At 40.4% G+C, this 12,093-nt stretch overlaps 1 protein-coding gene and 1 long non-coding RNA gene across 13 annotated transcripts in view; both read right to left on the bottom strand.

Annotated features, from left to right (window-relative positions):
- Window positions 1-12,093, bottom strand: part of LOC145443968 (TOG array regulator of axonemal microtubules protein 1-like) — a 106,822-nt gene that overhangs the window by 86,920 nt on the left and 7,809 nt on the right. For 8 of the 12 annotated variants that reach the window (XR_013916578.1, XM_080321867.1, XM_080321866.1 and 5 more), the window contains exon 1: window positions 6,785-9,308. The exons of 2 other annotated variants lie outside the window; for them this stretch is intronic. Coding sequence is in view for 9 of the 10 variants with exons in the window: in XM_080321867.1 (XP_080177993.1) it covers window positions 6,785-8,860 (2,076 nt within the window). In the remaining variant the exon portion in view is untranslated. Of the gene's footprint in view, window positions 1-6,784; window positions 9,310-12,093 lie in introns of those variants that run through there. 2 more of the 12 variants (XM_080321864.1, XM_080321859.1) reach the window with 2 other exon arrangements.
- On the bottom strand, window positions 9,885-11,361 carry LOC145443985 (uncharacterized). Its single transcript, XR_013916580.1, has 3 exons — window positions 11,230-11,361; window positions 10,379-10,401; window positions 9,885-10,029 (listed from the first exon to the last, which is right to left on the bottom strand). It is a non-coding gene; the product is annotated as an uncharacterized LOC145443985 (long non-coding RNA).

Below are 12,093 nucleotides of genomic sequence, written 5' to 3' on the forward strand. Positions count from 1 at the left end.
GTTTGAAATGAATGAACTTGATATTTGTTGTTTTGGGCTAATTCGGATTTTATTCCAATTTCTATTTTTTTTTTGCGAATTTAGCAATTCTAATGAAAATTTGAAAAAACGCGTAGCTACAATTCTAATTCTAACCTAATTCGGAAAATCTTAAATTCTTTCATTTGTCCCATTCTGGCCGGAAGGTGATTTGTTTTTATTCGAAAAGAAGACCTACTGATAACAGAGTACAAACATATTCCGTGTCTGTGACGTCAATACCCTGCCGAATAAAATTTACGCGAAATTTTCATTCTGACCGCGCTGAAAATTTTGTCTTCGCCGGAAAGGAATACGGAATGAACACTTTAATAGCGCCCAGCCAAACTGGATCAAGGGCTTCTACCTGTGTCAGCTCGCGCGCCCTCTTTTTCAGAGCATCCAGCTGGTGATCCGTGCCTTTCAACTCCCACAAATACTTCCTACCCATATATAACGGCGTTCGCGGCAGCAAATTGGCGTGTTGGTCCACAGCGAAGGCCGTCTCGCTCATGGCAGTAGTAGGTACTAGCTGAGATAATCGATAGCATTTGGCGATACTTCTAGCAAATCCTGGATTGCTTGATAATAACAACAAAGTCACGATAATCTATCGGGAAATTGTTCTAAGTCCGGATGATGAACATCTACACGCCATGGTAATTAATCGATATTTAGACGGGCGTACCGCCGTACCCATGGCCGAAAATCCGTTCGCAAACAACACCACGTATGAGGAATTCGGGATAACCTTTAATTAAGCGTTCTTTCACGGCAAAAACGCGAAATTGAAAGTTAAAATGTCATCTCGCGCGGTTGTAGCTTGAGCATAAGTTGCGCAATATTCAGCAAGAACGGCACACACGCGAACTTAATGGATGGCTAACATACGTAACGGCTACCTACGCATACGCATAACGACTGCATAATCTGCTGACTGTAGATATCCAGACAACCCTGATACAGTACAAGTTGAAAAGTGGCAACACCAAGGCCACGCAACTTTCGCCACCGGCATTGGTAACAGTTCTATTTCCGTTCAAGCCTAGACACACCAAAAGCGTCCACTTGATAAAACAAACATTAGCCGAGGCGATCCAAATAAAATAGAACCCTCCATTCGCGACCTCAGAGGTTAGCAAAATACAAGGCGATTTTATCAGCACGCCTACACCTCGCATATTTGATTGATGTAAGTCGGGCGCGCTTTGTTGCCAGGTTTGGTTCAAGTGCGCGCGCATTAACAGCAATCACACGCGACATTATTACAGAATATCACAGCCCAGCAACGAAGTTAACATCTGAGATATCTGTCCGCCGGTTAGCGTGTTCCCGACGTGGTAACGTCTACTCATCCATCAAAGGCGACAACGTTGACACTGCAATGCAGCCTTTCCGAACTTGTATTAATAATAAATCAATAGGTCACGATTGACACTGCTCAGCAGTTAGCACTTGATTACGATAAAAGGACTCTGTATGGCTATTCCGCGGCTAAGAGGACACCGCGCACCTCATCAAAACACTCGGCAAGTTATCAAAGGCACTCAGATTCGGTCGCTCCGATATAGCGATAATTTATCAAGGATTAGCCGTCAGAAGCGGGATAAACGAGAGAAATTAAAATTCGATTCGTTTAAACGCGGTGTATTAATACCAAGTTCAACACCACGTTGCCCAGGCTGGTAACGAGCAGATTTATCGCACGCCCAGACGACATGTGCTGTCCAATTGAAAACTCCAATATTCTCACTGTGAAAAGTGCTATCAAATCATAACAGTATCGGTTTGACATTATTAGTTAAGTAACAGTGTCCGCATTACGCATACGAGTATTTCACGCTTACTGAAACCGAACGCAGATATTGATGCTTCTACTCTGGCGTGAAGATGTGTAGTGCAAAGCCCTTTGTGAATGAAGCATTGCAACTGTAGCTTATATTCATATTCGGGTAAGCCTATTCGATATTTTTAATTTCACGCGTTCCGTCTTCTCGTCAACAAACAGCCATTTGGACATCTAGAGCTCCGAAAAGCGATTGTTATTCACAAAATCCGTACCGCGCTAAACCAGCGCATAACAATGACACAAAACTTCGTCTATTGTTACTATTGTCGAGAGCGGCAATAACAGATGTCGCGATTTTCGCTTGTTATGTATTATTTCACGTTAAAATCGTTTCTGGTGATTCACAAAACGGACAACACAAATCCAAAGTTTAGTAGCATATCGGGAAACGCAATACGAAAATCTAACTATAAACCGCAGACGTCACAATTTATGAGAGTTTACGACGCAGGACTGTTAAGAACGGCAAAACGAATTATTGTGTTTTGGAAGCGCACAACAGCTAGTAACTATGAGTAACTAGTATTAAAGCAACATTGGTGCTACCCAGCTGTTCGTATATTTAATAGGTTGGATTTTAAGACTGAATTTATAGGCAAAGAAACATGGATAATATTTAGATCATTTCGAAATCCCAGTTCGAATTCAAAACCGATTGTAGTGCATCTTTCGATCCCAGATCTAAGGTTTGAATCACCATTTACCCTGTTGCGCGTAACCGATGTGTTTCTGCGGATATAATCACGCCGATTTTTACATAATAACATAATCTTCGAAACGAAGTGGGTCCAATCCTACGCACAGAACCGCCATATAATCACGACTGAATAATCCTACATTTCCTGGATATGTAGTACCGGAAATCGAAACAGACCTCTGTCCGGCAATCAAATTCCTAGTTTGCGACATATCAGATTCCTACTATTAGGGCGTTGACTAATGAATGAAGTACCTCATCGCCCAGGTTACCCTTTACGATAACCATCGCTAAGTCATTACTCACAGACAACGCCGAAATCGACACCGCGAAATCAGAATTATCGGGTAACTCTACGCCGGTCCTAGCACCGCGTAAATAAAATTTAAGGCATTAAGATCATATCGGAGGGCATGACGGTTAGCTGAGCACACACATTGACGGGCACGACAGATCCGCGAGCAAACATTCGAGAATGCCCGGATCGGGGCAAGTCGGCGCTTGAAACATTCTCGAGAGTTCGTGAATCGCCCGGGTTCGGAGACGCAAAATTCTCGGAACCGCACAAATTGATTCACAATGTCTTTTTCACTACGCGTATGAGCTGCGCAAATATACTATGACATAGCTGGGGAGGCCGTGGCTTCAACCAAAATAGGACAACACACGCGCGCGAAACCACACAGAATAGCAAGTTCGAACAGCTTCTTGGAGGTACAGAACTTCAATATACAATTGAAATAACCCCGAATACTTTGGTTGATACTCGTCAGCAAGTAGAGAAGTGGAAAGAGTTGAAACAGCCAAGACAGACCACCCCTTCAAAAACCTGATCACATCAAAATACTTTCATGTCAAGCAACCAGATGAGAACCACAGTCACATCATGTCGATTAAGTATGGGGGCGAATCTAACGGTCTTTTAGATGAATCGGTGACGTGACAATTGTAAGGGGACAAGAGAGTTTAGTTGAAAAACCTCCCTTTACATTCGCAAACACGTTAGGCCACTGTGTAGCATATAGTAATTGTGACGAATGACTAGGGAAGCGACCGGCGAAAAAACATAGGCAAACACCCGAACCCATTGTGACGAGATAAAGTTGTTGAGACAGCGATCGGAAGAATAATGATGTAGGATTTTTAATAAACCGTCGATAAGAGGCGCGAAAATTCGGGTAACGAGAGACGTCATGTTTTACTCTCTGACGCCGCATACGTTCGGCGAACTGCCCAGGCCGAAACAGTTCTACGAAATTCGCTAGCTAAAATAAAATCCAAACTCAAAAACGATGCCTTGGTGAGTTATCTTGCAATGAATCATGTCTGGTGGCGCGGTTTCACTCAACTATGACCATTGGCCAACTTTCTATCTGGGGTGCTGTTTTGATAAAGATTATTGACCAATCTACAGTTTTCACACTTCTTCTAAAACAACACAAATCCAACCCCCTATTACTGCAATTCAAGTCACAAAGTCCAGTGTGTAGGCCTATGCAGCAAAGCCTTTATAATGTTGCAGTTCAAGATGGACTATTATTGTGGTAGCCGATTAACAATAGAATGTATCATTAAGTTAATGAAAATTATGCAAAAGCGTGTGCAATCCATCATGATATTGTTTGACAGGTACAATTGTACATTGCATGTATCACCAATCGGCCTGATATAGGTTGACTTGCGTGATAATTGCACGATATTGAATATTACCCAAAAGCGTGTGCAATCCATAGATATTGCTTGACATGCACAATGCACATACGATCAACCGGCTTGATATCTCATTGGTTGCTTTGGGAGGCAGTCAATTCCTGTTAATATTCTTTGGCATTCTGAGTGTAAGGCACAAGCCGGCTGCTACGTGAAGTTATGAGCTGGTGTCCAAGTCTACTTACGCATGATTATGTTTAAAATACATTCCATCAACGATAATACGTTTAGGTATGTTCATTTCACGAAGAGATAAAGATAGCATGTATTGACTGGAATGTTTACCTAATACCTGACAGGGGCATCAAGCAACGGTAAACCCAACTCAACTGGATTAGTTAGCAGGTTAGTTATATACAACGGTTATCTTCTTCAAACTATGTTGAAACAAATCTAATTATTTGACTTGCTTCCAAAGGAAAGAATTTGCTAATCATTTATCATAACCCAAACATGCTGTTGTTACTACTATTCATGGTCAAAGCGTTCAAGCATATCTTACCCACGTATATAAACTACTTTTCTATCGCTAAATGCACGGGTTTGGCATATAGATCAATATGTGGAACCAATGACCTTTACGTTGAACTAAACATGACATATTATTGAAAAATCTATGGAGAAGCACTTGAATTCAATTCAAAAACGCACTACGCAATGTGCATGTCACACTCCTATATATCCTTATATGCAAACAACAAAATACAACCCCATTGACATGAACCAATGATTAAGTCCCAGAATACATTTATCATAAGTTACTGGAAAGCACTAATGTAATAGGATAAACAGCAATTTATTAGTAATTTTTACCCAATATGCAGTTTTGCCCTAAATACTGATAATAATCACTCACTCTGATATCACTACAATGTATCTGCCAGTATTCAAGTGAAAGAATTGAAAGATTGGATATCTTTGTGTACTCATAGTCAGGTTTGACTCGACTTGGACTCGGATCACATGCTTCAACTCAGTCAAGTCAAATCTACACATTCTACTGTCATTTACTGGGTGGCATTTCACGCTCTGGAATGTGTTGACAGATTACCCCTAAAATTGGACTCAAACTTTGTGGACTTGTGTCGCGATTTAAATTTCGTAAGTCAAATTTGCAACCGCAACAACCGGCAAGTCTGCACAACTTGAGACTCTAAAAATATCGCGTAAACATCAGATATAAAAGGTTGAAGGAGAAGTGTTAAAATAAATCATTGACGAGTTTAACGCACTTGGAGATGTTGAAAAGCAACGAGGCTTAGGTGAGGAATTTTGCAGCAACTTTTGTTGCTTAGTTTACATACTGTGTGGCCGGAATTCGGCAGCTCGTAAAGTTTATATCTTTCATTCCAGAGTTCTCAATACCAAAAGTGTTTCTGTTTAAGCATCTGCCCGTGAAGCTACATTGCCTACATGGTTTGGGTGAGCAGTGATAAATTATAGCCAGATGCATAACCTTGAATGTTAGCATCGTCTTGCATATTATCATTGTTACAAATTTCTAAAGTAGAAGTCCGTCCTCTTGTCAATATCAACTTTCACACTTATTGTGAAAGAGCACATAGAGACAGCAATGTAGCAACCCACACCCCAGTATACGAATACACCGTAAGAGCGACATGATACTCAAGGTACATTGAAAATCGATATCCCAAACCGGAATATGACATATCACAAGAATTCCACACTTATAACAATACTCATGTCTCCAATAGTGAATAAAAGCAATATGATAACACCATAAGGTGGCACCGCACGTGCGTGGAATGTTATACAAGTTTCAAATTACAGATTTTGAGATTCATATTTCATTCACCAAATTACAGATGGGTCAAAGAATTATCTATCCATCAAGCTAGATTTACATGGCCATGATACAGAAACCAATACAGGCCTGTTGAACTTTCAAACACTAGGTTTGACAATGTTATCACTAACTCTAACAGTGATTGTGTATCAACTTTGGTACTATCAGTAAACTGGTGTGGATAACGCTGACGGCTTTGTTGCTACAAGTTCTCAATTCAAATTTCCCCTTTTTATATTGTGAATTGAACATTTGTGAAATTGTCAGATAGCATTTATGTCTGAACTCTTTGATCGTAATGATAACATAGTAGCAAGCTAGCAACAGAATGCAATACGGAACAAACTGAATGCCCGTTCTTAATGATGGAAAATATAGGTCATATTCCCTGTAATTACCCTACAATACCAAGATGGGATGATTATTGAAAGAGAAATTGATTGGTTCGATAGATAAAATTACTCTCAAGAATATTGAGCATACGTAAATTATGAATATGCTCTACCAAAAATGGATGTCACAACATTTTTTGCACAAAACTTTTTGATATGCTCACTGAATCGCAAAAAGCATATAGTACATGCAAAGAATAAAACAAATCTCTAAAATGTGGGTGAACAATGACCATGGCGCAGTAGTTCAGAACTACCTTGGTGTTGATCCTGATGAAGCTATGATATTAACAAACACGTATCAAACCCACCTGAATCGGAGCGCTACTGGGATGGTTCTCTGCATTCTCTTTGGTCCACGGGAAAACACCCCTTTTACCTGCGCTTGGATGCCTTCTAGGAATATCAGAACTAGAACCTCCAGGATGCAAACTTGCCGGGTACGATTCAACGGAACCCATAAACGAACTATTGCCAGAACTGCTGCTGAAATGCGACATCGAACTCTGGCTCGTCGACGCATTCGAAGCCGACAAGATATACTTAATGTCCGCAGATCCTTTATCAGTTGGATATACAAGACTGGAAGGTGACATTGAATACTCCAGTAGCATGTTATCTTTCAGTTTAGGGAGTTTCTGTCGAAACAACCTGTCCATGACAGCTGTCATCAGTCCGCCAGCGTTTGGGTTTATCAATTCCTGGTTATTGATAGCGTTGAACACAATCTGAAAGTCCTTTCCTTCTTTGTTGAAGATGCTTTCCAGCAGAGCCACGCATTCGAACGTCACGAAACGTACCTTTGGCTTGGAGTCTGCCAGAGTAGGCACAAGGGCATTGACAAGTTTTGTGAAATTGATGTTTTTGTTGTTTGGAAATTTGAGGAGGGTCGCAATTATCAAATTCACGGCTTCCTCACGAATTTTACTTTGCTTGTGCTGCAATTTACTGTAAAACTGTTCCAGCACAAAATTTGGATCGGTGACCTCTTCCAACGCGAGAAGCACCTTCACGCATTCGGATCTCAAAAGGTCCTTGCTGCCAATACGTTTACTGGCGGTGGTACAGATCAACTTTGCATACGGTCTAATCTCAGGACCAAGGTGTTGTATTATCGATTGCAGAGTTTGAAACGCGCCGCACGCCACCCTATAGTTATTGTCTTCGATGACAGGTTGTAAAAGACTCATTAGCGGAAGTATATTTTGTCGTAACAAGGACGTGTCTTTCAAGTTCGCGATCGTAGTTTTCACTTCTTCGATAGCTTGGTATCTCATTTTTGTATCGTTACTGCTCAAGCTTTCGATGGCGCTTCGCGAAATGAAGCCAAATTCATAGTGGGACGACAGTGGTTGTTGTGGCATATCCGGTGACCGCGCTGGAGACAGATAATTCGGTCTCACCTTGAAACTTTTACCTAACGAGTTTTTCATGCTTACCGAATCAAAATACCCACTCTTTCCAAAATCAGGGACATCAGTTCGATCATAACTGGTTGTCATCCCGCTATCGTGTGGAAGCTCTCCATTCGAATAGCTTTCATGAGGTAATAACGGAGTGGATCTGTTGCTTGTATGCGAGTTTGTGTCGGCCAGTAATATCATTTCCTCGTACAACGACTGTAATGGAGAAGGCAAGTCATGGATGTACGAGTTAAATCTTTGTAATCCTACGAATTTTTTGACTTGCGACAGAGTTTTCAAGACTTTCTGATAATCCGATTCGTTTTCGCTGAGATTTTCCACCAAAGCTATCACGACGTGAAAAAAGTCTTCGTTTTTAAACTCCGGAAACAACAAAGTCGGAAACAAGTGAATAATCTGCTTCCTGGTTTTACGGTCCCTGTGCTTAATCCCCTCTTCCGCAATTACCTTCAGAATGTGATACACATTCGATGCATGTTTCATGCATATATGTAATGTTTGTATGGATTCTTTCTGTAACGCGGTGACGTGTCCGACGTTAGATACGATTTTGGGTAACACGTAATGCATGCATTCTTCCAAATCATGCCCGAGTTGAGGGATGATTTTTGCTATAAGCTTAGTGCATTCGACGCGGACATTGGCATCTTTACCATTCAAGGCTTGTCCGAAACCTTGGAACAACGAAGTTTTATCTTGGAATATCAACAGACTGTTATTATCTTGGATTTGCTTGTCGAGATACTTCAACGCTTTTTCTCGTTCCACTTCGACGCTTAAAGACTTGATGATGACATCCTCTTCAATGAGAAAATACTCGTCCATCATTTTCCCGCTTCTGGATCTGACGCTTTTCTTCGCTTTTGCATTCCCAGGTCTTGCGTCATCTTTATACTCCGAACTGCCTTTTCCAGCCCCAAATGACATAGAAAGAGAGCCGTATTTGGCTACCTTGCCAGCCATTCCATCCAGATTACACAATGGTTTGACACGATCGGCAGCGTACCAACCGTTGTCTTTCAAACATTGTAACTAACCATGTGGTAGAAACTTAATAAGGCACTTGTCCACATAAGATAAAAAGATTCATGTCAATTGCTAAGTAAACAAGGTAGTTTCGCGAGGTACTCAGTACGTAACATTGATGTCAATAACATTGCCATAAGAACAAAAATCAAACCCTCTCATGGTTCAATTCTAGTTTTAGAAAATCGGAATGTAAGTTGTTGAATACTATGGAAACCAGTTTTATGATTTAAATTTACCTTTGGCAGTAGCAAATATTTTACCAATGCAGATACATTTTTAATTTTTAATATTGCTCAGAGACCAATTTATATTATTATATCGATAGAAAGAAGCTTACAAACAAATTACCGAAACGGCTCTCATTCAATATTCATTGCTGTCAGGTCAGTAAGCTTTTATTGCTTCATGCCAACTGCCGGATAACAGCCTTGCACCGTAATTCGCATCTATTTCAGAATAATGCAGTACCCTACTGAACATTACTATGATCCAAAAATACAACAGGTATGCAGGGAAATTATAAACTTACTGCAATACAATAGATATCAGTACTTGTTCTAGAAAACAGAAAACACACTAGATCACAAGTCAAGTCAGAAGTCACTTACAGACCTGACCTACCTCCAGAAGATGTTTCGTACATTACTTACAATAACAAGTTACGATTTCAATCATCAATAACTGCTCTATTTGTTATTATATTCAGAAACGCGTCATTAAATATCCAGTAAAGTAAACATCCAATAGCTAAACAACATAACTGACTGCCTGTTCTCAACTGACATGACGCCAAGGACACACAATAAATCGGAAACTATGTACTGATTTCATGCTTCAGTGGCCGTAACCACTGGTGGAAATCGTCTTGCAGAACATAGGAAACGTGAAGAATCTGAAGATACTCTTCTGCACTAACAGAGTTATTTGATTTAAATTTTTTATAGCATAGATATTTTATATATTTTGATAGGGATCATGATGTTATTAGGCACCTAAAAGGTTATCGTTTATAGATATTTGTCCTCTAGCGGTGAAAATTACTGGGTGACACCGACTTGTAAGATGGCGCCAAAGTATCACGTCGCGCTCGCAATCGTCGAGGGCTATGGAAATGGTGTTCGGTCAATACCGAGAATGCTATTACCGAGAATGCTATAACCGAAAAGGACAATACCGAGAATGGACATGACCGAGAATGGACATTACCGAGAATGCAATATATGCAATGCATGCGTGTTATGCATATGAACAGGTCGTGTGTGTGCATCACGGCGTTGCCACATTCGGTATCGATTCTCAGGTATAAATTTCTCGACAACATCCGTTCATCAAGCAAGATTCTTGGCATTGGCTATTCTCGGTAATGTCCATTCTCGGTAATGTCCGTTCTCGGTTACAGCATTCTCGGTAATGTCCATCTCGGTAATAGCATTCTCGATAATAGTATGGAACCGATGGAAATATACAATCGAATACTGCATATAAATATTAAAATAAACCCGAATATTTTCGGCTGACACTCTTCAGGGATAACCGCCAGCAACTAGTTGAGAATGATCATGATCATATTCAACGACTCTATCATTTTCACCCGGTCTCAAAAAACGAACAATGCAACACAAAGGCATTTTCTATTTATGATCCGTTTACGCCGTATGTATGCTATAGTAGGTTTAATAATGGCCCAGGTACTCTGTACATTAAACTCGTATCACGACAACTTGACCGCCAATGCAAATCAGCAGATGTCGAAGAGGCACGATGCAAAGTAAATGCTAAAGTAGGCATCGGTTTATTCAGTGGGCAATTGCGCATATCCCTCAATAAAAAGAGACAAGTCGGTCTAATGGCCTACTAAAAGTGTTTGGCAAGCAACAAATGATTACGCATGGACAATAAGGTTAGCACTTACAGCACTTTTCTAGATTGTGTAGGCTATTCCCTTGTAGGTCGAAAAACTATAATTAAAAAACGAAATTAGACAATGCATTGTCTCCGGTGGTTCCAATGAAGGCGATCTTGACATTTCAACGTTAAATAATCCCTGTGCCGTTGTTGTAGCGAATGTAATTGTAAAATTATAACGGTTGTCAGAATTTATCCGATATATCTTAACACATCCCGGCCAATTTCGTGGAATGTAATATCACTTTTACATAATCAACGTTTTTTCCAAATGGTGAGTAAATTAAAATATAGTATAATTCCCAACCTGGTCCTCATATAGATTCCTAGAACACCTCGCAAATGTCACAGATTGCATGGTCCCATATTCACCGCCTAAGAAGAATAGTTTCACTCACCGCATCTTGGAGGCTAAGGATTTGGATATTCCCATTGACAACTTCAAGATTCTTGAGCCACGGGAGTTTTGACGCCAAAGATGTACGACCAACCAGAGGCTTTCTTCTCATTGGTATTTCCGGAAAAGTCAACGATTCATTTCGAGGTGACAGCATTTTGGGATACGAAAATGGTTCCGAGACGTCAAAATTCTTGCATAGCATGAGCATTTCATTATACGATATACTGCTGTTCAAACTAGAATGTCGATAGAATTATTTTCGGATTGACGTGAATCAATATTTTGCCTTATAATCTGATCCTCGCACAGTACACGTTCAACACACAAATTCATATTCACTTTAGGAGACAGCCCACGGGTGTCTGGAATCAATAAACGACTTCAGTACACACAATCTTGCGGTAAATATAAATGACGTAGGGTTAACCTATGCCAGACATCCGTTCGCGTGAATTGTAAAATATTGACGACACCTCTTTCGAAAACAAAAATCCATAGAAATGATATGGCGACATGCCATCTTCACTAATATAGCAAGTCGTCTAATCTTGTATGCGATTTTTCCAAATCTATTTACAGTTAATAGCTGAAAGTTGTTTTTTAGTCCTCCATGCGTGGCTAGTTCAACCAGCCTTGCGTTACAGGTAAGCTATTTTCATGAATTATGTATATATGCATAGAATACCATCGAACACTTGCTGCATCTTTTTGTATCCACACTAACCATATCATCAATGCACGGTGCGTCCAACTAAACTTCATACTCTCAAGCAAGCGGGTCATTTATAGTTCTTTGTCAGATCATTTTGTGGATTTCCCGAAACTGGTAGGAGCATCTAATTGCCAGTGGTTAGCCGCCGAT

The sequence above is a fragment of the Botryllus schlosseri genome, chromosome 8, assembly GCF_051294905.1.
Source record: "Botryllus schlosseri isolate E-star chromosome 8, Bs_hap1, whole genome shotgun sequence".
In the NCBI taxonomy this organism is placed as follows: domain Eukaryota; kingdom Metazoa; phylum Chordata; class Ascidiacea; order Stolidobranchia; family Styelidae; genus Botryllus; species Botryllus schlosseri.